The sequence below is a fragment of the Anoplopoma fimbria genome, chromosome 23 (assembly GCF_027596085.1).
Source record: "Anoplopoma fimbria isolate UVic2021 breed Golden Eagle Sablefish chromosome 23, Afim_UVic_2022, whole genome shotgun sequence".
Lineage (NCBI taxonomy): Eukaryota > Metazoa > Chordata > Actinopteri > Perciformes > Anoplopomatidae > Anoplopoma > Anoplopoma fimbria.
The window spans coordinates 5,417,950-5,442,994 of NC_072471.1; the positions used below are offsets into that span (position 1 = coordinate 5,417,950).

Below are 25,045 nucleotides of genomic sequence, written 5' to 3' on the forward strand. Positions count from 1 at the left end.
AACATACTTTATATTAACAAATCTCATTGTAATAGCTCTTTCTTCTGCATGCTCTACAAAACAGACAAACACAGCTCCTACGCCCTAAACACTGGACCTTGAACCAATACTTTCACCATTAGTAGGGTGCAGGGGTATAGCGCTTTGTGAAATTGCATGTTACCCGAGATAAAGGCTTTTTTTTGTCCAGTAAAGTGGGATTTTCATACCTCATATATATAGTTTAATCAAACTAATTAAGCATAAGTTCAGGAAGAGCACTGAGGTGATTGACATCAGCTGCTTTTACTCATGCTTCACAATCACTGGCTCATTTACCAGCTGTGTGGTTCTCAGCTGATTCGCTTTAACCCAACTGTGTTGCTGATGCAGAATGGTCAGTTCTTTGACGTAAGTGTCTCTGACAGTACTGAGTGTTGGTTGTTCATTTTGTGAATATGTTAATAGCCACTATGAGTAATGTTGTTAGAACAAATCAGATGAAAAGAGGTCAACACGGCAAACAAAGTTCTAGTAACTAGTGCGTATACATTTGTTTTATCCAGCTCTTTCAATTACTTTTTTATGTTTATTTTTTATCTGTTTGTCCCTGCTTATATGACTGAAAATTCCTTGTAGATATAGATCTGTAGGGTTGCAGATTTACATAAATATGGCACAAAAAGGCTAACAATGAACGTTCTGTGTAGCTCAACAACTTGGATAAATGTTGATCATTCTGATTTAAAACAAATCAAAAGACAACTGGCATTCATTAAATGTTGATCCAGTCAAAGCTTTCCTTTTTGGTCTCTGATGATTGAATCCACCCACCAACCTGTAAAACTTGTCATTGTTGTTGTTTAGATTCTCTTGAGGGAGTGACTGCAGAGTGGGGAAAGAGGAAGAAAAGAGTGGTGTTTGGAACAAACGCTGCTGGTGAGTGGCCAAGACAACTGATTTTGATCTTATCTTTGCCGTCTTTTTTTTAAATATTCTTTTCTTGACACATGTATGTTTCTCTTCACATTTTCACAATCTATGAGTAAGGAGTTGCTTGAATTATTAAATGCACAACGTTTGAGAGAATAAGAGTAAAACTTATGTAAAACTTCCATGAAAGTTTGACAGCCGGGGCTAAATAAAATCCATGAGGTTTACTGAAGCGTGTGGTTTCACACTAAACCTTGTGTGAAAAGATAGCAATACATTCATAGCATTCAGCAAGTCAGTTTACAGTTACTTATTCATATTATAAATTAATGATCTGATATTATGGGATGTTGACTTATTTGCTGTCTTTTTGAGAGTTAAATGAGAAGATCAAGATCAGTTTAGTCTCTGAGTTCACGACAGAGATGTTGGAGATGATGGCTGTTAGGCCTACCTCAGCACAAATACTGGAATCAGAAGAAACCAGTACACCCAAAAGAAATCAGCTGGGTGTGACTAGATAAGACAACTGATTTGTTTTCTTATCTATTCAACAAAACAAGCAAGCAACCCTTTTACACAAACTCTTGTCTCAATGGTACTCCAGGTTTATATCATCTCATTTAAGAAATCTTGTCAGACGTACTCTCATATCACATATCATAGCTGTACCAGGCATTTTGCACACTAGTGGCCCCAAGTGGTCTCTGTACCATTTTTTTTTCAGAGTGTGAAAGACTTCATCGTGCAGGAATAATGTGATGGGTGATCCCACTCCTTCAAACTTTTCCTGCATTTTTGCAGAATATCCAACATCTGAGATAAGGTGTGGAAATAGTGACTGTACAACATCTCAGTTTGTAGGGTATTGTTAACCTTTTCACCTTTCACCTCACATGCAATGTTAGCAGCAGACCGCTGCCTGGAGCCGATGTCAGAGGGGGCCTGTTCAGAATATGTTCTGCTCTGGTACTTCCACCCTCGCTCAGGGGAATGCAGGCCGTTTGTGTACGGGGGCTGCGGTGGCAACGGAAACCAATTCCCCTCAAGACAGGAGTGCCAGAGTTGGTGTCGGATGGAGAGGAGAGGTAAGGGGGACCAGTCAGATACAATATAACCTATATTTGTAATAATGTCAGATTAGTAAAAAACTAGAATTACTTTGAGAAGGTTTTGGTTGTACAGTATGAGAGGATACTGTATAACAAAATCATAAAAAAATCCTAGTTCTAAAAATGTATTTACACTTCCACAGGTACGGAGCCCTGGAGAGGAAACTAGCAACCCACTGGGAGAAAAACATTTTTGTACATAACTGTGTAATATGTTATAATTCTGTGTTTTTATATTGGATTTATTTATATATTTCAACAGATCTTGATTTGTTTTATGTACAAAGTGTGTTGAAATTCAAAATGTGAATTTTGTAATTTGTATACATGTTTATGCAATAGGCTGTCATAACACTGAGTTTCGAAAGTGATCAATGTTTAACACTACTGAAAAATTAAATCTGTCTTTTTTTGTGTGTGTCTGTGTCGTGCTCATCTCTTCTCTCTCCAGTCTCACTATTTAACACTCAGTCACCGTTCTTATGTTTAGTCAATTGCCCTGCATCCTGTGCGGTGAGAAAAATACGAAGCTGGTAGCTGATTGCCTGCTGCCACTTTCATCACTACATATGTTCATTTGGCAGGGGGTGTTATGGGTCAGACTGGGAGCCAGATGAGGGACCAACAGGAGCCCAGTGAGGGAGGTCACATAAGGACTGTTTTAAAGGACTCTCTCATCAGACCTACGCAGCAGTAGCAGGGGATTCCTGCGTGGGTGTTGATGTGGGGGCAGCACACATTTACGTTTTTTTTTTCTGGCAGTGTGACATGTGAAAATACACGACACAACTTGGATTCCCAGGGTGTCATTGGTTTATGTTTTAAAAAGGATGCCTTAGTGTTAGGCTTATGTGCAACATGCTCCACCAGCTCCACCACCAGGTTTCTAAAATTGAAGTAAATTCCTCAAAAGTTAGCTCACTGAAAATAGTCGCCTCAAAGTGACAGATTCTTGACAGAGTCTTTCAACAACGAGCCTTCAGAGGCTTTCTGTATATTAGTCACGATTCGGCACTGTAATAAACTCCCACATGCGATGATGCTTCATCGATCTGAAAGATGTGGTTACGCAGTCCACAGTGACTGTTCCTGCTAAACCACACCCCCTGCATACCACAACTAGTCAAAACCTAAGACAGATGCCACACTGCAAAAAATAACACTATAAGTGTTAAATAAACAATGCTAATCATTTTAGCTTTCAGATCATTTGTAAATATCTTTATATACTTTTTAATATTAAAATAGATCTAAAATTGTACTTGTTTCCAAAGAAAATAGATATTAAATCATTTTCTCAAAGCACTTAATATTTTAATTCTTCAAGGGTGCTCTATGGAGTTTTCTTGTAAACACCAAAATGCATTGTGTGTATATTTGAGTTCTAACCAATGTTGCGATTGCTTTTCCTTTCTAATGAAGCATTTAAAAAGAAAATGAAAATAGTGCATTGTTTTAATTGCCTTTATTGACTCATTGCTACATTCAATTCAATTCAATTCAGTTTATTTTGTATAGCCCAGAATCACAAATTACAAATTTGCCTCAGAGGGCTTTACAATCTGTACACATGCGACATCCTCTGTCCTTCCCTCTACATTGGCGTGTTACAGATAAACGTGAAACAAGATATTAATATCATCGCCTGTATATTTATTAACGTATTTGTTTGCACAAAAATTATGAACTATTAAGAAAAATGGGACTACTAAGATTAATTAACATTGTCTATGTCCAGGCAAGATAAACAGTTACATTAAATAAAAACAATAAGGGATGGATAGGCTGATACAAAATATAGATCGTACACACAAAAAACAAATGTGAACGTGCCCATAGAAACACTGCTCTTTGGGCTGTTAGTGGTCAAAAACTCCACAGGATGCCTTGAATTATTTCCCTATAACAATGAATATGTATGACTCAATAAGGAACAATTAGGGTATTGCTTAACTTTCATTTGTTCACGGAAATAGCTCACATCACCTTTTTCCAACTAAATCAGTAAAAAGAAGGAGGACAAAGACACAAATACAGAAATATCTCAGATGAAATAACCCAAACTCTTCTAAGTTTTTAAGATTTCATATTCATGTAGGAGCCCAACGGTCATAGTAAGATACCGTCAATTCAGGAAAAGGTTCAGACAACTTCATCTCCTTCGAGAAATAATCTTATTTGTTGGAAATAAGACTCAATACAGAACTAAAAAATATGTGGTCAATACCCATTCACACTGAAGCTGAGCAAAACTCTGAACATATCCTATGTCAAGTCACTCACAGCAACACAATCCAGCAAAGTAATGAAAGTGGGATTTTTTCCATTGAAGTTGAAGAGGAGCAATTAATTCCGTTTCAAAGATCAATTGCAGAGCGCAAGCAAGAGTGGGAGGACATCTTATTGCACAGTGTGTCACAGACTGTGATTAGTCCTGCTGTTGAGACTTACAATCTTATTAATCCTACAATGAAGTTGCTCATTAGAGCTTGACCCAACACCCTTTGATCCTCTGCCACGTTGGTTTTGACATGCGGCAATGTATCGCTGCAGGTGGTTCCCATGGCGTGTTTTGTGTGAAACCCTCAAAGTTTTAATTAAAAACACAAAGTTCTCTGGATCTCAGATTTCACGTATACAGCATGCAAATCATACAGACTGTGAAAGACTTGGTGAATGTTGGACCTTTTATACATGTCACACATACTTAAAGAGGTGAAAATGTACCTTTTTCTGTTTCAATGCCATGTTTGGAGTGCTCTGCACGAACGTGTAATATCAGGAGTGTTATGCCAATAAACGGCATTATGATATTATTAAACAAACCTACACTTAACCAAAAAAAATGAAATCTAATTGATTATTACATTTCGCTTTTAATATTTACCTAATAGAAAGATTGTTAAAACAGTTCATACCACTATCTAATAAGTCACATTTTAAGGTAGGTAGATATATAAGCTGTAACTAATTACTTTATTAATGATTAATACCTTATTTACAAATGCCTTGTATCAGTCATTAATAGAGACACTTTTGCTTTGTTCCAGGTTATGAAAAATCTCCTTGGTTGGTTGGTGACCATTTCTAAACACAGTAAATGCAACTATGTGTCACAATATAGAGTAAACAATGAATCTTTCATAGAGAAAGGAAATTCAATAAGTCTTCAGCGACTTTTGCATGACACTGTGTAAAACATATTCTTCTGTTTTCTGTTTTACGTGCTTTATGTTTAAGAAAGTGTTGCCTGAATGGTGGAACTGTCCATGGTTCTGAATAGGCTCTGTCCATGGTTCTAGATAAGGCCTGTCCATGATTTTGACCAATGGAACTATCCATGGTCCTGAATGATGGAGCTGCACATGGTTCTGGGTTATGGAACTGTCCGTGGTTCTGAATGAGGACTGCCAATTATTCTGAACTGGCGCTGGTTTCGGAACAAGCGGCGGTTCTGCAGAGTGAAGACATTGCGGAAGTGTCTTAAAACCTGCGTTCTCTCTACTGACCTGCAGGGGGCGACTCCCTTCGGTTGCAAACAGAAGTCCGATTGTATGGAAGTCTTGATTTATTCCCTCAGTAAACATTGTGAACGTGAGTTTATGGTCTCAATCTCTAGTTTCAAGTCTTCTTCAATACAGCGTGATTATAATTTAGCAAATTACGGTCCATTTAGAGTCAAATAGACCATAAAGCAGAGTACGCTTTAGGACAGGCTTACTGTGATTGACAGGTCGCTGCCTTCCAGAGCGTTTATGCGTGGAATGAACTCCCCACTGACGTCAGGACAGCAGAGTCGCTGCCCATCTTTCGGCGCAGGCTGAAAACTCACCTCTTCAAGAAGTACTACCCTGAGCCTTCCTCGTAGCACTTATTGCATTCGTATTAGTTGTTGCACTTATTGTATTCGTATGAGTTCGCTGCACTTATTGTATTCGTTTACTGCACTTATCCTATTCGTATTAGTTTGTAGCACTTATTGTATTCGTATTAGTCTGTTGCAATTATTGTTTTCGTAGTAATTTGCTTCTGCACTATACTTTTGCTCTGGTTTATGCTTTTAGATGCTTGTTTAAGAAAGGAGATGCACTTATGACTTCTGGTGACTAGTAGTTCTCTTGAATACCTATGTTGAATACACTTCCTGTAAGTCGCTTTGGATAAAAGCGTCTGCTAAATGACTGTAATGTAATGTAATGTTTAAACGGTTTCTCTACGTCACTCCTCTGCATTCCAAAAATGGTAACCAAAGTTCATTGGTTGCAAAAAAAACAACATGGAGACAACCGAAATTCAAGATGGCGACCGCGAAATCGTTGAACTTGAGGTTTCAAACTGGCAGTTTGTAAACCATTGGGTGACGTCACGATGACTACCTCCAATCCCAGTCTATGGTTCGGTGTTATGGAACTGTCCATGGTTTTATTAGAAGCTGTCCATGGTTCATTAGAAGCTGTCCATGGTTTTATTAGAAGCTGTCCATGGTCCTGAACAAGCAATCTTACAGAACTGCCAAACATATCTTCCTTCTAAAAATGCCTTTAATTAGCAAAAGTGTGAATATGTGGTTTACTGATGTAAAAACCATCAGGTGAAGTGTAAACATACCAAAAAAAAAACTCAGACTGCATTAAAAAAAAACACCAAAGTTTGTCTTTGTCTCTGTGGTCGTGATGTCTGCTCACCGACAGGAGGTCATATTTACTAACTTTTTTTTTTTTTTAAATGTACCACTACATCACGGCATCACAACCAATGGGATACCTTCAGAGCAAACCCAAATGTCATCGGGATGACGTTGTTGCTGGCGTAGGGCTGCAGTGTGATGGCTCCTACTAAATGGATGCAGTGGGAATGGACGAGCAAGACGCACTGCTGGTCAGACAGTGATCACCTGACCTCCGCACACTGTCAGCTCATCGGGATTTCTTATCACATCACAGCTTCACAGGATTTCTGCCTGTTTGTTTTTTTCTTTGCAGGGATACACGAGTGGTAAGTTTTATTTAAAATCATTGTACAAATATTATTATACAAACTATTTTTGCCTTTAAACCATTGCCCTGTGGTCCAAAATAGACATTAAATGTTCTTTTGCAAATACTTGAACACTTTTTCTGAAGATACAAGCTGAACTTGCTCTGAACTATCGATCTTGAAACAAAATCTTACCCTATTTTAACCCTATTTACCCGAAAACCCCTATTATTAACGAGAGAAGGGAGATACAACATTGTTGAGCAAACCTTTTCTCTCAATTTAAATGTAAATTAGCACGTTTAGTTATTGTGAGAGCAGTGTTAAGACTGATTACAACATACTTTGACACAACAAACCTACAAAAAATGAAATCTAATTGATGATTAAATTTCGCTTTTAATATTTTTAGAAAGATGGTTAAAACAGTTCATACCACTGTCTAATAAGTAACACATTAAGGTAGATATATAAGCTGTAACTAATGTCTTTATCAATGATTAATACCTTATCCACTTTATTTCTGTCACCTGCTTTTAGATTAAAACACTTTAGGACTGTAAAAAAAAATAGCTTTTGCACACTAAGATGTTAAGATGTTAAAGACAAAAAAAAATAAAAAGGCATAAAGTGATGATTTCCCCTCCCTGTCCCTCCTCACCTGTGCTGGTCCCAGAGGATGCTGTCGTCCCTGAAGACTCTGCTGCTGCTCTCGGTCCTGTGCACACCGACCTCCGGGCTGTGCCTGCGCCTCTACACCGGCTCAGAGGTGGTGTGCGACGACCAGATGGCACCCGGGGTCCGGAGCGACCTGGACGGCTGGGGGTCCCTCCTGCAGTCTGCAGAGTATCTCTCCTCCTCTTCATCCTCCTCCTCTTCCTCTTCTTCTTCTGCCGAATCCAGTCGGGAAAAAAGGACTTCAAGCCCTGCAAACTACCGCTTCATGAGCAGGACCAAGCTCAGAGGACAGATGCTCCGCAACAGCAGCAAAGCGGACCGCAGGAGCAGACTGACCTTGTCCCTGGACGTCCCGACCAACATCATGAACGTCCTCTTTGATGTCGCCAAGGCCAAAAACCTGCGAGCCAAGGCGGCCGAGAACGCACGCCTGCTGGCTCAGATTGGACGGAGAAAGTGAAGATGTTGTGGACAAACTTTATTTTAGATTTAACAGCCATGACCAGTGTTGGCCTCCTCGTTACTCAAATGTAATGAATGACTTGGTATTCATTTTTTAATTAAGCTTTTTTTGGTATTGATTTGGAAGATCATTGTCTTTCCATTCACACATTACAGGTAAAAGAAGCATTTCTGATAGATTATTTGAGTTGCTCTCGTGTTAAAAGGTGCTTCAAAAGACTTTTGTTATTAAAAACATTTTCAAAACACTGGGGAGACCTCCATTCCAGACAATAAATAATGTGAACTAATGATACTGTGACTAAAAGTTGGATGATGATATCTGAATTTTTTGGTTTATGTTTTTGGACAACTCAGTTTCAAACTAATAAATGATACAATATTTGGCTGAAAAAATATAGTAAAACTGTAAAATTTTGATTTTGATCTTGATTTAACTTTAACAAATGTATTTATAGTCTTTAGTTTTGGTTAAAACCATCTTTGTGATGGGAATAATACATGTATTTCTTATCATTATCAAAATTTTGACAGCAACAGTTTCACTATCTTTGATCAAGAAATAAGGCGCAATAAGGACTTAATTTACTTTTATCAAGATTATGGGGATTTCATGAGACATGATTTGCATTAACAGGTGAAATTGTCTCACCCTTTGGCAGATTCCTTTCAAATGTGAAAAGAAGACGTTAAGAACGTCATGGTCTGTTAAAATTTCACTGTCAAGATGACCATGAGCTGCAGCAAAGCAGAAAGACAAGCCCTTAGAGTTTGTTTGTCAGTGACGTGAATGTTTAATGTGATTACTTTGCCCCAGAGTCATCACATTAAAAATGTTGGACAAGAAGAGCAAAGCAGTTGTGATTAGTAATTCTTACATCCTTTTGACATGTTTCTATTTGGTTGTATAGCATTTTAATAGGAGGTTGTTTTTCTCTTTGCTGTTTAATTTATTCATCTATTAAGAGGTTTGCTGTTCAGAGGTTCACATGGGAGCCTATAATGATTCCAGATTCTAGCGTGAAACATCGACAGTGGCAAAACACGGACTCAAATACTGTACAAATCAAATGCAAGATCCTGAAATACAGTAAAAATGCAACTGCATGAGAATGTATATGTTCATCAGATCTGTCTGTTATTTTTATACTCAAAATAAAGGATTATTTTTCCGCAAATAAAGCAAATGTAACTAACAGCATTTGCCTTTTTTATACACAGCTTTTGAGCAATGGGACCATGAACTATTCCTATAAATTATTATTCCTTTACTTTCCCTAAGGCTAATATTAGAGCCTGAATGTGACACATCAGCATGTCCAGTATTGTTGGCCAATTTAAGCTTTAAGCCTATCATTTATTTATATATCTATCTATCGATCTATCTTTATATATTATATATATATATATATTATATATATATATATATATATATATATATATATATATATATATATATATCGATCTATCTTTATATATATATATATATATATATATATATATATATCTATCTTATATATATATATATATATATATAAATTAACAGGTGAACAGGTTATGACTGGGGTGGGTTTTGTATTTTAATATCCCCTTAGCTCTTGCCAATGATGTCCTTGGCAGTTTTAATCACCTGCTGCAGAGCCCTCCTATACTGTGCCGTACACATCCCAAGCCAGTTTTCAATGTTTTCAGTCAGGATGCTTTCTATTGCACCTTCTGTAAAAGTTGACAAGAACTTGGTATGGGACACTAGAGAGGAGGAGGTTTAGCTGCCAATCCAAACTGCCTGGGGTTTGTTAGTGAGGAAGTCTAATTACCAGTTGCAGAGTAAGTGCTTAGTTTACCAATCAAACTGAAATAAACAATACACGTTAATTAATTTATTTCACTTTTACACAGTGCTTATTCCTATAGAAATTTATGTTTGACCCGGTGACGACAAACTAAACAAAAGAAGCCAACCTGGGACAGGAATGTATTACGGCACGGCAGTAATGGTTGGTTTCTAAAGCTTTTTTTTATCTATAAAGCTGCTATGCTTAGTCTAATAAGTGCTCTGTACCTGGTTGGTACTTAGATGCAACAAGACACATACACAAAGCACAGAGAGTGGGCATTCATTGATAAATTCTTCCCTGATACATTTAATGTTTGTATACTTTTAACTTAATTTAAATTGAGCTGCCCCCTCCCTCTGGAACTCTCTCCCCAAACCCATCCGAGACTGCAATGATCTTTCAATGTTCAAATCAGAAATCAAAACTCACCTCTTCAAAACTGCTTTTAATGTCTGACTAATGCTGTGTGTTTAAAGTTTTAAGTTTTTAGTGTGTAGCTTTTAATGTTGATTTTTGGGGCGGCTGTGGTGTAGTGGAGAGCAAGGTAGTTCTCCAATCAGAAGGTCGGTGGTTCGATACCCGGCTTCGGCAGTCGATGTGTCCTTGGGCAAGACACTTAACCCCAAGTTGCTCCCGAAGGCTTGCCATCGGTGTGGACTGGATGATTGTTAGTTACATGAATGTTAGTTAGAGTCTGATGGTGGCACCTTGCATGGTAGCCTGTCATCAGTGTGTGAATGGGTGAATGATATGTAATATACTACTGATTGTAAGTCGCTTTGGATAAAAGCGTCTGCTAAATGACTGTAATGTAATGTAATGTTTTAAATGTCTGTAAAGCGTCTTTGAGTATAAATAAAATGTATTATTATTATTATTATTATTAGATATTGGACACACCAAAAAAAATGCAATAAAGTGGCTCCTTTAAAATTAAACTTAAATTACTGAATATCATTTTTTTTTAATAATAATTGTTACCAATCCTAATTCATGATGTACTGTATTCTTTTTTTTATTTCTTGTCTTTTTTTTTCTATTTTTTTCTCTTGCCTGCAGCGACCCCTGGTGGACATGTTGCGTAATGGTTCTGACGTCACTTCCGTTGACGTGGACCGGAAGTGAGTGTTCACTTTGGCTACGTGGAAGTAGCTTCTCTTATGATCCAGGCTGAGAGCATCCGTCGCCTTCTTCCGTCAGCTTCACACCGACATAATGATTAAAAAGTTTGATAAGAAGGACGAGGAGTCTGGTAAGATTAGAGGACTAGTATTTAAAAATAAAAATGTATATTAATAGGGTTTGGACTGACAAGATGTTGGTAGCTTTGGAAGCTAACGCGGTGCTAGCCTGTCACAGTTAGCATGCTAGCTAAAGCTACCTTTATACCTGTTAGTCAATCGTGGCTTTTATATGCATTTATATGTGTTTTAATAGTAAGACAGGTCACATATGAATGATTAGCAGTTGCTTTGTGATTTGTAACAGGTTGTGTTTAATGTCAAGACAATGCTAACACCGAATATTAGCGTTAGCATTGCAAGCTAGGCAGTGCCAGCTGGATGTTGTGATGTTTGTAAAAATATAAAAAACATAACATAGATAAATTATATTACAGTGCAGGAAGAGGCAGAAAGCCCACTGGGCTTATTTGAAGCCTCCACCTATATAATATATAAAAAAATAATGGTTGTAGTGGTTTTGAAAAAGCATATTTACAAGATATGATTTATAATAACAATACATTATAAACAACAAGAAAACAAAGTCAAGATGTGAATGAATGAGTGTGTGTGTGTGTGTGTGTGTGTGTGTGTGTGTGTGTGTGTGTGTGTAAGTTCATATGTGTGCATTTATGTGGGTGTGAGAATAAGCCGGGTTTGATTTTGATTAAGGGGATTTGGGTTTGTACCCCTGCATTTACTCCTACACAAAAGTAATGCTACAAGTCCCTATGAATGCAACAACTACAGATTAAAAATACAAACTGAAACATGGAATACATATAATACATAAGGAAAGTAATTACAAAAAAGGGTAAGGTTGTCTTTTAAGCATCTTTTAAATTTGAGACGTGTCCTCTCCAAACAAGAGCTCAACATGCATATGGGTGAATCTTGCTGCAGCTTTGGTTTGATTTAAATGAGATCTGCCTCCATGTGTTGCTTAGCCTACATGTTATTGAGCCATCTGTGATAAGCCTGTATCAATGCACAATAACATGTCTGACTCTACTGTTTTGACATTTAGGAAGTGGGTCCAATCCTTTCCAGCATCTGGAGAAGAGTGCCGTGCTGCAGGAGGTAAAGTCTGCACACAAATATATATATATATATATCTTAAAACACGCTCTGCATCAACAAGTATCAAGCAAATAAAGAATCTCCTAACCACTGACATTAAACAATGTGTCCCTTCTTGTTCACAGGCGCGTATCTTCAATGAGACCCCCATCAACCCACGGCGATGCCTCCACATTCTCACCAAGATTATCTACCTCCTCAACCAGGTAAAACGTTGTTTGACAAACATGTTAAGTAGCTTCTTAATGACATGTGTTTGTGTCTGTCCACCAATCTTAAGTCCCCCTAACTCACATGTCTTTTTTTATTATTAGGGAGAGCATTTTGGGACCACAGAGGCCACGGAAGCCTTCTTTGCGATGACCAGGCTCTTTCAGTCGAATGATGTAAGTTATATTTCATTCTTTTGTTCATTAGTTAATGGGTTTTTTATATTTAGATTACATTTTAGCTCAAGTCTGTAGAAAGCAAATATAACTGCAGTACGTTTATACTCTTTCTTTCCCACTCAGCAAACCCTGAGAAGGATGTGTTACCTGACCATCAAAGAGATGGCCAACATCTCTGAGGATGTCATTATTGTCACTAGCAGGTTTGTACCATGACCCGTAAATGTCTTTGAGTATTACCTGTATGCAAATACTGATATCTCTCCCAGGAAGGGTCTTTTCTTGGCAGAGCGGAATAACCTCAGAAACAGTTTGCAAACAGTCGTTTATCAGACATTTTAATGCAGCTGCTATTATCCAGTATGAACAAAGTTTAGAATTTCTCTCATGTTGTTATAAACCTCACTGTTAATTTTTAAAGAGGAGAACAACTCTTTGTAATTGTGTTTTTGTAACTGTTTTAATGTGTTCCATTTTCTTTTCATTCACACCGTCTGAAACAAGACTTTAACTCCTTGTGTGGTATTTTACAGCTTGACCAAAGACATGACCGGGAAGGAGGATGTTTACCGAGGACCTGCTATCAGAGCCCTCTGCAGGATTACAGATGTGAGACCCCGTCACCTTATTTTCTTCCTTGTTCTCTCTCCCCATATCTTCCTTAACCTTTTCATCTGATGCAAGAAAAAAAATGTCATGAGTATATTATTTTATTATTTTTTTTTATTTATGTTGTCCTTGTCTTTTGCACAGACAACAATGCTGCAAGCCATCGAGAGATACATGAAACAGGCCATTGTTGACAAGGTGCCCAGTGTCTCCAGCTCAGCCCTTGTCTCCTCACTGGTAATTTTTTTTTTTCATATTTTACTTATTAATCCAAAGCATGTCTTATAGTATGTCATTAACAATTCATAGCATACAAAACCATTAAAATGTCATGGTATAGGATGTGGAAAAAAATATATAAAAATGTCTTAGTATAGTAAGTCAAAAAAAGTCATACAAAAGGCACAGGATAGTATGTTGAAAAAAAGCAATATTATATTATGTCGAAATAGTTATAGTATATCATGTCATAAAAAGAACTGTAAAAAAAAAAAAAAAGTTATATAGAATTTCCCAAACATAAAAATGCCATTAAAGAGTGATAGTAAAGTAAACTATCTAACTGGATCTGGATTTCAGATTTTTGCTCCTGTGTATTCGATATAAAGTACTTTTTTGGTGCTTAATCCTTTCTCTTTGTGTGTGTGTGTTCAGCACATGGTGAAGATGAGCTACGATGTGGTGAAGCGTTGGGTGAATGAAGCCCAAGAGGCTGCTTCCAGTGACAACATCATGGTCCAGGTGGGTAATACAGACATGCAAAAGGACATGTGAATTCATGGTATTTTGAATCATCTATTGTGATTGTGTAGAAGATAAAAAACATGTCAGTTACCTCGTATTATACCGATATGTTCAAAACTTTAAGGAGTTCAATTTCATTGCCGTTTCTTGTGTGTGTCCCATATTCCAGTACCATGCCCTGGGCCTGTTGTATCACCTCAGGAAGAACGACCGTCTTGCCGTCACCAAGATGCTCAACAAGTTCACCAAGTCTGGTCTCAAGTCTCCCTTTGCCTACTGCATGCTCATCAGGATCGCCAGCAAACTGCTGGACGAGACGGAGGGAGGGTGAGTAGACCTTCTGACGCTCAAGTAGAAACCCACAAGGACATCTGGGTACTTGCATGGTAGAGCTGATTCCCCACTGATTAATTATCTGTTGTCATCTAAATTATTGCTTAACACAGGAGCTTAATAAATGCAGACTGCATTGGATGGTTGTCCAGGGTTTTTTTACAGCGTTCTAATCTGTCTTTATGTTTTCAGTCACGACAGCCCCCTGTTCGACTTCATCGAGAGCTGCCTGAGGAACAAGAATGAGATGGTGGTGTATGAGGCGGCCTCTGCCATCGTCCATATGCCCAACTGTACTGCTCGGGAGCTGGCCCCTGCTGTGTCTGGTCAGTAGTTTACTCACTCCTCATTACATACATTTTTCATTTCTATCTGTCTAGTTGACTTAAACAATAGAATGATGTGTTGGTGAGTCTCATTGTGAATGTGTTTGTCTTCCTGCAGTGCTGCAGCTCTTCTGTAGCTCTCCCAAAGCAGCCTTGAGATACGCTGCAGTCAGGACCCTCAACAAGGTAACTTTATCATGACATCGATCACTTTAATTAGTCAAATATCATATTGCTTAGACATTGCATTTGTATTAAGGCAGTATAAAAGTGGTTGTAGTGGTTTTGATTTCTGAAGTAGATACATAATGCATGACTGAAAGTGCTTTGCGCTACTTTATTATTCATCTGTCTTGACAACACACTGTATGATAAAAACAGGCTGTTACAGTGAATGAACGACTCTGACATTTCCTTTGTGTCCACTAGGTGGCCATGAAGCATCCATCAGCCGTGACTGCGTGCAACTTGGACCTGGAAAACCTGATCACTGACTCCAACCGCAGCATCGCCACGCTGGCCATCACCACTCTGCTCAAGACCGGCAGTGAGAGCAGCGTGGACCGACTCATGAAACAGATCTCCTCGTTTGTGTCCGAGATCTCTGACGAGTTCAAGGTCAGACACCGAACCAGGCAGAACTTAGAGTTCAGAGTGTTCTTATTTTTATCACCCAGGATTTCAGATTCTGTGATCTCAAAATATGAATGTCTAATATGAGATTTATGGCTTCGTCTCCCTTTTTAATCCCGTTATTTTTGTTCTATTTTCTGTGTCCTAAATATGTTGCTGTTGCTTGTTTATTCCAGGTGGTGGTGGTGCAGGCCATCAGTGCTCTGTGCCAGAAGTATCCCAGGAAGCACAGCGTCATGATGAACTTCTTGTCCAACATGCTCAGAGATGATGTGAGTTGATCATTAACAGACAACTGACCTTCGCACTTTGGTCTTGGGAGCTTCTTTATCTGCGATATTCTTATCCATAAACAGACCTGCTGTTACCACAGTTGGCCTTTTAGGAGCTTTCATACTTTTCTGTGTATTTTACAAAATGATTAGTATTCAAATGACTTGAATCTGGTTTATAAATGCTGACATGTTAGAAGACAGAAACCCAATAGACTGATGATAAAGTCTACATCAGTGTTGAGAAGTTGTGAAAGAGTTTATAGTCCAACTAACTGAATGTTTAGCAAAAGATAAATAACACTAAATTCTGAATTTACAAATAGGTTGATGATTCATTACCTGTCCACCATACACTTGTTACATATATGTATCCTGTTTACTATTAGTCAGTTAAGGCCCACAGTGAATGTTGCATAGTTGTGTTTAAGACTCATAGTGAACGCGTCTCCTCTTCCTTCAGGGTGGTTTCGAGTACAAGCCTTGCACTCTACCTGTGCATGTCAGAACAAATGAGAATCCAGAAGCTGTGGCCAAGGTTACAAAAGAATTTCTGCAGCACTCAAGGTTCCTAAGAGCACAGTGTGCCTCCATAATCCTTAAATGGAAGAAGTATGGGATGACCAGAACTCTTCGGCCATCGTGGACTGCATCATCAGCATCATCGAGGAGAACCCAGAGAGCAAAGAGACGGGCTTGGCCCACCTCTGCGAGTTCATCGAGGACTGCGAGCACACGGTGCTAGCCACAAAGATCCTGCACCTGCTGGGCAAAGAGGGCCCACGCACCCCCCAGCCCTCCAAGTACATCCGCTTCATCTTCAACCGAGTGGTGCTGGAGAGCGAGGCTGTCCGTGCAGGTGAGACGGAGCGGGATGCCTCGTTAGCCTCAATATGTAACACTGAGTTGAATTTTGACGACTCCAGAGGCTGACTTCTAATGTCCAAGTGTCTATGTCAGATCTGCTCTTTTTTTTTGGGCAAGAACTTTGTGACATTTTGTTTATTTATAGTCACATTGCTTTCATGGCATTTTATAACCATTTTAAACATTTGTTTCATCTTCCACCCTCAGCCGCAGTCAGCGCTTTGGCTAAATTTGGAGCTCAGAACGATGATCTGCTGCCGAGCGTCCTGGTTCTCATGCAGAGGTACTCATTTACTTTCACTTGTTCTTATGTGACTGTGAACCCCTACAGTTCATCTTAATATACAAAAAATACAAAGAAAACATTGGTCAAATTACTGGTGATAGACTCCTTAAATGTAATTTATACTATACATTGGGGTTTTTTAATAAACATGTGATGTAGTCTGACTTTAACACACGTGTCCGTTCTCATAGGTGCATGATGGACAGTGATGATGAAGTGCGCGACAGAGCTACTTTCTACATGAACGTCCTGCAGCAGAAGCAGAAGGCTCTGAATGCTGCCTATATCTTCAACGGTAAACAAACACACACACACACACACACACACACACACACACACACACACACACACACACACACACACACACACACACTCAGGGTACACTGTCTAACTGTGTGTATGTGGTTCATATAAACTGGATGTCAGAAATGTTAATGATAACGTCTCCTCTTTTATGTGTCGCTCTCAGGTCTGTCTGTTTCCATCCCCGGACTGGAGAAGTCCCTCCACCAGTACACTCTGGAGCCCTCAGAGAAACCTTTCGACATAAAGAGTGTCCCTCTGGCCACCACACCTATCACAGAACACAAAACAGAAATGGCTCCTATTGCCACCAGCAAACTGCCAGAGAAGATGGCTCCATCACGCCAGGACATTTATCAGGGTAAGAATGTGAATTGATTGAAGATGATGCAGTTAGACACTAAAATGCTCGACTTCATACTCTGGCCTGATATAATTGTACACAATGACAGCCTTGTCTGTCCTCTGTCCTTGTTTTTAATCTGTCTCTACTTTCCGTCCATATCACAGAACAACTGGCAGCCATCCCAGAGTTCCAGGGTCTCGGGCCGCTCTTCAAGTCCTCTGAACAGGTGCAGCTGACGGAGGCCGAGACAGAATACGTGGTGCGCTGTGTCAAACACACCTTCGCCAGGCACATGGTGTTCCAGTTTGACTGCACAAACACCCTGAATGACCAGCTCCTGCAGAAGGTACAAACTGAGATGTTTCATGGTCATTTTGGTTTCATTAAGTTGCATTTTTCTGGAGATCCAGTTAGACAGTAGTTGTACTAAAACATGGGAATACATTTGAAATGAAAGTATCGTGTGTGGGTTTGTGTGTCAGGTCGTAGTGCAGATGGAGCCATCGGAGTCCTACGAGGTGATGCAATACATTCCAGCTGCCAACCTCCCCTACAGTCAGCCTGGTTCCTGCTACACTCTGGTCCGCCTGCCTGAGGACGACCCCACCGCTGGTAGGAACACGGGAACGTTATTGGGCTAATGGGAGCAGTGACAGATAATCAAAGAAACTGATAGTTCATAACATTTAGATTACAAGTAGATTTATCAGTCATTGAGCAGCCCAAAGCTGAAAACACTGTTAATCATTTGACTTTTTATGACTTGTTTCGACATCCTGTACTATGACCTTTTCATGATTTGTTGTTGATGATGTTTTTTTTTTTTTAACATGCTATACTATGACTTTTTTAACATACTATATATGGTGACTTTTTTAAAAACTTTTTTTCGACATATAATACTATGTCTTTTTTCGTCATACTATATAATGTATTTTTTTGCTACTTTTTCCGACATACTATACTATGACCTTTTTCATGACTTTTTTGACATAATTTACTACGACATTATTATTACTTTTTACGAAAATACTAAACTCTGTCTTTACTATGACTCTTTTCGACATACTATACTACAACTTTTTTTTGACACATTTCAACTTCCAAAATATTCGTTTTTGAGTAGCAAATTTAAATCGATACCGAATAATATCAATTGTAATAAGTTCTGTCCTTTCTGTCCCCAGTGTCTTGTACGTTCAGTTGTACTATGAAATACTTGGTCAAAGACTGCGACCCGAACACAGGAGAGCCTGACGATGACGGTTATGATGATGAATACGTGGTACGTAATCAAAGCACATGCACAAACTATCAAAACAAAGGACAAATGAGTCATTTTGTTTATTTTCAGCAATGTAAATTGTCTTTTGTTTCTTTATTCAACTGCTCTCCTTGTCCTTCCATCTTTCTCGCCTCTCGCCCTCCTCTGCCCTGCTGTTCTTTAGCTGGAGGATCTGGAGGTGACCGTTGCAGACCACATCCAGAAGGTTTTGAAACCGAACTTTGGAGCAGCGTGGGATGAAGTGGGAGACGAATTTGAGAAAGAAGAGACTTTTGCCCTGGCGTCTGTACGAACTCTAGACGGTAAGTCAGAAATTGAGGCTGATGTAATCAATGCCGTAATTGCTTCCAGAGATGTACAAAACATGTTAATCAATGTTGAAGCTCTATGCAGTTACTGAGTGTGTTACATGACTCATCTGTGTTTTTTTACAGAGGCGGTGGGTAACATCATCAGCTTCCTGGGAATGCAGCCATGCGAGCGCTCCGACAAAGTCCCAGAGAACAAGAACTCACATGTCCTCTTCCTCGCTGGTGGGTGTTGGCTGTCACTGTTTGGTCTTTTAAAAGTTTATTTTCTGTTCAAGTTGCTTAATAGAAAATGTTTTTTAGTAGCCTGAATGCAAGATAAAGCTGTCTTTCATGCGACTTAAATATGTTTTTGGACATCAAATGCAAAAACTACAAGTAAATTTAGATTTTAATGGATTACAAATTTTAAAGAATATTATACGAGGTTCAAATGACAAACTGCAATAAGAAGGATCATTATACTCAGGAACTAAAGTTGTGTACTAATCACTTTTAAACATTTATATACCTTTTCTATAAAACATTACACGTTCTAGATTTTATATAAAAATACCTTAATTGATATGCCAGGTGAATCAATGTTCTGTGTGATTTGATTGGCTTCTGACAGCTCTCCCTCCCTCTCTCTCCTCTCAGGTGTGTTCCGGGGAGGTCACGACGTGTTGGTTCGTGCTCGCCTCGCTCTGGCTGACGGCGTCACCATGCAGGTGACGGTTCGCAGTGGTGAAGAGACGGTCGTCGACGTCATCCTGGCCTCGGTGGGCTAAAACGCCGGCGGTGTTGCTTCTTGTCATCTCTGCACGCCCAACTCTCTGAGACATCACTTACTTCTTTTACACAGCTCTAAAAATATAATGTATAATGATATCGTGTTTGTTATGCTGACACCATCCAACAACATAAATGTTTTATTTCTTCTATAGTGTTTCTTTATACCGTCTGCTGGTTCTCATGTTTTTCTGTGCAGTAAGAATATTCTTCTGTCAAATCTTCAATAAATTCTGACTGTCAAAGTACATCAAGTTTCACTCATTCAGACACTTTTTTTATTTTACAAAACTAGCTTTATTTAAAGAAAAATTGACATCAAGGGGAAATGTAGAAAATCATTCAGAAAAAAATTCAATCAGAATGCAGCTGTGCAGGACAGAAAATGGAGGGAATCAAAACGATGTCCCACAGATATGTTCAATAATCACAACCCAACATAACTTTCAGTATCATGCTGAAAGAGGATCCATAAATTAGTACAAAAAGTACAATTAATCATGTTTCTAGCTCACATTGGAAGTCTTCCATGGTATTAATTGACAATTTAGGAATTGATGCCGGTAAATTAGCCAATCACTGGTGCTTAAATCTCAAACTAATGCATAAACTGCAGATTAGTGACAGCATGACTCATCAACAGGAAAGGGTTTTGTATCACACGTTACCTTTTATCACTTTGAATAAGCGCTGCAAAAGTACCAAACATTTGTTACGCATTACATTTGCTAACCTCTCAGAAAGAGTGAATAAAATTGAAATATGCGTTTAGGAAGCCGGTGGGATCTTCCAGCTGAGGATAGTGACTGATGTGTTCGTCCAAAATGGTGAACGTCGACCTCTTGACCAGGTGTCTGCAGGAACATGATACATATGTAAGATAAATGAGATTTTTGCAAAACAAAAGCCCTACTGACTGTTTGACAAGATGTTATTCCAGCATGTGAAAAGGTTAAGTAATGAAATCTGAATGCCTAACACCCTGATGACTTATTGGCCCGGTGGTTAATGATGCTGACTTTTGACCCCAACATTATAGGTTCAAATCAGACTGTGGACCTTTGTTGCTTGATAATCTTTAATTTTCTGTTATCGCTTTACTGAAACGCCACCATTTGTTTGTGGTGGATACAAACTGGAGGAAAACTATTTCTGACACAAACTTGCAGAACTATTTTCATTTAGATTTATTTAACTGCAAGAAGATAGGGAAGGCAAAAATTATAAAAAAGAAAAAAAGAAAAGTAAACCTGAAATAAAACACTAAATTTAAATAATTATTTACATAGCCGTTTCTTTTAGAGCAACATAAATGGAAGGAAATGAATAATCATTTATAAAAAGAGTAGAGCTTTTAAGCTACTTGGAGAGGGTTCAGATATTTTTTTCACTGCAATTTGTGCCCATTGACATTCAGCGAACGATCTGAATGAAGATCTGCCAGAAGATGAGCGTACGACAGGTAATCTGAATGGGGGTTAAAGAATGAGAGGAGGGGGAACTTACTGGTAAAGACGGATGAACTGAGGATGAGGGTTAACAGGGTCCAGGGGTCCGTAGATCATGTGCACTGAAAGACAAAGAGGGGCGAGAGAGGGTCAAGGAGGAAAAGGTGGAGGGAGGAACACTGAGAAATAGAGGAGTGGTAAAAAAAGGGAGGGTGGATTGATCTGAAAATGGAAGATAATAGTACAGACAAATTCTGGATATGAGGCCTAAAGTTAAATAACATAGATTCAGATGTTTATGTCTGGGCGGATCCATGTTTGGTGCAGATATAATTTGATCAGAGCTCTTATGTAACTGCAGGATGACACATTATTTTCTTAACCACCCTCCACACCCTACACTCTTCTTCCCCCCTCCTGAGCGCAGGATCACAGATGGACCACGAGGCTTCTCCTTGAAGGCTAAGCAGCTTAGAATCAGCGGCGCTTTGGCAGAGGCTTCTGGGTAAATACACCTTAAGGGAGTGTTTGGCCTACACAGAAGAGCGTCAACCCTCTGACTTATCAACACACATGTGATGATGACACCGGGAACTCACGTGGGACGATGGTGGAGGTGAGGGCGCCCACCCACCGCTCTCTGTGTTTAAATCTCTGGTTGATGTACTGCAGAATACTGAGGGAGACGAAGAAGACAAAATTAGAGGACAAAGATGAAGAGCAACAAAGATAATTAATGCCAAATGAATACAATGAAAACTCTAACACACACCTGTCCAACACTAAGTTGCCATCGTTGTAGCGTAAACCGGTCCACATGTCCCAGAACTCAGCATCTGTGGGCTGCGTGTAAGGACCGAACACGTCTCCAATCCTACCAGTCAACAGAAAAAAAAAAGAATATCAACAACAAAAATATATTTATGCACTTACATACTGGTACAAACAAATGCACCTGGTTCTCTTACCCTTTTTGGAAGATCATATAGTTGGTGAGACGTGTCAGAACTGGAGCCAGAATACTAGAGTCCTTCAGAAGCTTTATGGAGGCAAAACAAAAAGGTCTGAGAGACAAATCTGACAGCCAATCAACCGAATTTTAACTTTTTTTAAACACATTCCACATGAGCTGAAGAGTAGGATTAGGAACAAAAAATGTGACTCACCGTCTGCAGCAAACGTGGGTAATGCGTTTCCGGGAATAAGCCTGTTGAAAATAAAAGAGTCAGCACTGACCGGCTTTATACAACGTGACCCACAGACAATAGGCCGCACTGTACCTCCGTTAGAGAGACACAGGCTGTTGATGATCAGGTGACCTGTGCGGTTTTGGTCACTTCTGTTTGGGAGAAAAAGAAAGAAAAAAAACAATAGACAGAAGGAGAAGTGGTTAGCAATTTATCATTTATGCTCTGTTTTTGACATTTACATGAATATACCTGCACACACACACATATACCTGTAGAGCAACTCCAGGGCCACAGTGTCTCCGTAGTCATGGGACAGCAGATTCACTCGCTGGTTGCTCAGACCCAAGTGAGCCACCAGGGCCTCCACCACACTGGCCTGCTCGAAGATGGAGTATCTGTGGGGTCGCTGGAAAGGGCATCACGAAGGAAGTATAAGAAACATGTTGTTTTTTTTACAGTGTTTATCTATAAAATAGAGACATTTAATGTGGCACGAGATGTACTCACTGGCTTGTCACTGAAGCCAAAACCCAGGAAGTCCAGTGCAATGACTCGATGGAAGCGCTGAGTGAGTGGCTCCCAGATCTGCATGGGAAAAAAATTTGGTCACATGATGTAATGATTAATGGTGCTTAGGTGTGTTTACTATCTACCGAGCGCGTGCAGTGGGTACCTTGTTCCAGTCGAAGCTGGAAGTGGGGAAGCCGTGGAGCAGAATGATGACATCAGAGCTTCCCAAAGCGCCATAGGAATCTGTTTTTTTGAGGAGAAAAGAGAAACACGTGTGTGATAAACACGCGTGTGGTGTATAAGGATGTCATGGTAACAGAAAGAAAGATTATTTATGATCAGATCTCTAAAAAGTCACATTTAACGCTTAGATGGTTTGTCAATAAATTAATTATTATACATCTACTTTTCCATGGCAACTCGGCAAAGTGTATCTGCTGATGAAGATAATGTTATATATATATATACAGTACCAGTCAAAAGTTTGGACACACCTTCTCATTCAATGGTTTTTATTTTTATTTATTTCTACATTGTAGATTAATATTGAAGACATCCAAACTATGAAGGAACACATATGGAATTATGTGGTAAACAAACAAATGCTCAACAAACCAGAATATGTTTTATATTTTACATTCTTCAAAGTAGTTGAATGAGAAGGTGTGTCCAAACTTTTGACTGGTACTGTATATATATATATATATATACTCTTATCTATTTGGGGTTTATATTAAGTACAGTACCAGTAAATAAAAAATATAAAACATATTCTGGTTTGTTGAGCATTTGTTTGTTTACCACATAATTCCATATGTGTTCCTTCATAGTTTGGATGTCTTCAATATTAATCTACAATGTAGAAAAAAATAATAAAAATAAATAAAAAAAACCATTGAAGGAGAAGGTGTGTCCAAACTTTTGACTGGTACTGTATGTTATTCATAAGCATAATATTCATAAAGATTATGAAACAACACTAACTATTATCAGCCCTAGACCATAACAAGACTCCTGGAAACCCATGGATGTGATTTAATCCCCCCCCCCTCACCTCTGTAGAAGATCTCCCTGCCTCTGAAGTGAAACGCCTCGCCGGCATTGTGCCACTTCTGCAGGGAAGGTGACAGCTGAGGGGGAGGGATGTGCAGGTAGACGGCCAGCAGCGGGATGCAGATCAGACCCACATGGACCCACCACTCTCTCATCATGAGCCCGGCGGGGGGGACTCTCATTCCTGCCTCTGAGCAGCAACAAAGGAAGGAGACACAGCACAGTAAGTGTTGCATCAAAACCTGCATCTATTGACAGTAATGCATTATCATGCTGCATGATAATATAATATGCATGAGTGTGTGTGTGTGTGTGTGTGTGTGTGTGTGTGTGTGTGTGTGTGTGTGTGTGTGTGTGTGTGTGTGTGTGTGTGTGTGTGAATGAATGAGATCACTGTCACACAAATGAAGGATACAATGTTGCAGAAGCCAAACACAGATCTAGTTAATCCTCCATTATTCTGCTTCTATAAATGTTATGTGTGTTTGATGACAATGAAAAAGGCTGCAGCACTTACATCAATGTCTCGACCTGTGGTTAGCAGACCTTCACCCAGTGTTTAGAGTCCATTGCTGCAGAAGGAAAACATGCAGAGCGGAAAGGAGCGACAGATTTGCTACAATGTAGTAAAAAGAAAAAAAACCGGACGTCTCACTCTGTTGCAATTTCCGGGCACCACGCCTGTTATTCAGCATTGATCAGATGGATAAAGAGGTGAAGTAAAAACAGTGGTGAATGGCAGAGGACCTGGTTGTGGTCGTTTTTCACCCGTCAAGAAGAAAAGAGTGAGAGACTCACCCCAACAATGCAACAATGTCTCTCTAAGAAGAGTCTTAAATGGAGGCCTGGAGACTAGTCCACTGCTCTCTGCAGGTATGGATGTGGAATTACATGTAAAGCAATATCCCTCTGCCTAGCTGTTCTTTTTTTTTTAAATACTAATTTGAATAATAAAACTATGATTTTTTTAATGACTTTTGAAGACACATTATACTATGACATTTTTTTTAAAATATACTATACTTTGACTTTTTAAACAAACTATACTATGAATTTTGAATGACTTTCGAAATACACTACTATGATTAGA

At 39.1% G+C, this 25,045-nt stretch overlaps 4 protein-coding genes across 4 annotated transcripts; 3 read left to right on the plus strand and 1 right to left on the minus strand.

The window, feature by feature from the left end:
* The first annotated feature begins 291 nt into the window (after positions 1-291).
* On the plus strand, positions 292-2,207 carry si:dkey-117n7.5 (uncharacterized protein LOC559444 homolog). Its single transcript, XM_054625061.1, has 5 exons — positions 292-376; positions 488-520; positions 847-918; positions 1,821-2,000; positions 2,168-2,207. Exons 1-5 carry the CDS (start codon positions 292-294, stop codon positions 2,191-2,193), a joined length of 396 nt encoding a protein of 131 aa, XP_054481036.1. The 3' UTR covers positions 2,194-2,207.
* A 5,473-nt stretch (positions 2,208-7,680) lies between these two features.
* Positions 7,681-8,139, plus strand: ucn3l (urocortin 3, like). Its single transcript, XM_054624982.1, has one exon. The coding sequence runs from the start codon at positions 7,681-7,683 to the stop codon at positions 8,137-8,139; it is 459 nt and encodes a 152-aa protein (XP_054480957.1).
* A 2,973-nt stretch (positions 8,140-11,112) lies between these two features.
* Positions 11,113-20,002, plus strand: copg2 (COPI coat complex subunit gamma 2). The gene is made up of 24 exons (XM_054625062.1): positions 11,113-11,231; positions 12,230-12,282; positions 12,408-12,488; positions 12,597-12,668; positions 12,795-12,874; positions 13,205-13,280; positions 13,425-13,517; positions 13,935-14,021; positions 14,194-14,351; positions 14,550-14,683; positions 14,802-14,869; positions 15,113-15,301; positions 15,493-15,588; positions 16,052-16,126; positions 16,216-16,447; positions 16,663-16,738; positions 16,933-17,036; positions 17,211-17,405; positions 17,555-17,736; positions 17,873-18,002; positions 18,578-18,675; positions 18,839-18,977; positions 19,110-19,208; positions 19,623-20,002. The coding sequence occupies exons 1-24, from the start codon at positions 11,195-11,197 to the stop codon at positions 19,751-19,753; spliced, it is 2,685 nt and encodes an 894-aa protein (XP_054481037.1). The 5' UTR covers positions 11,113-11,194; the 3' UTR covers positions 19,754-20,002.
* Positions 20,003-20,045: 43 nt separating this feature from the next.
* mest (mesoderm specific transcript) lies at positions 20,046-24,758 on the minus strand. Its single transcript, XM_054624758.1, has 12 exons — positions 24,473-24,758; positions 23,957-24,145; positions 23,066-23,145; positions 22,900-22,977; positions 22,662-22,798; positions 22,483-22,541; positions 22,369-22,409; positions 22,171-22,241; positions 21,975-22,076; positions 21,802-21,878; positions 21,261-21,324; positions 20,046-20,608 (listed from the first exon to the last, which is right to left on the minus strand). The coding sequence occupies exons 2-12, from the start codon at positions 24,135-24,137 to the stop codon at positions 20,491-20,493; spliced, it is 1,008 nt and encodes a 335-aa protein (XP_054480733.1). The 5' UTR covers positions 24,138-24,145; positions 24,473-24,758; the 3' UTR covers positions 20,046-20,490.
* Between the last annotated feature and the right edge of the window lie 287 nt (positions 24,759-25,045).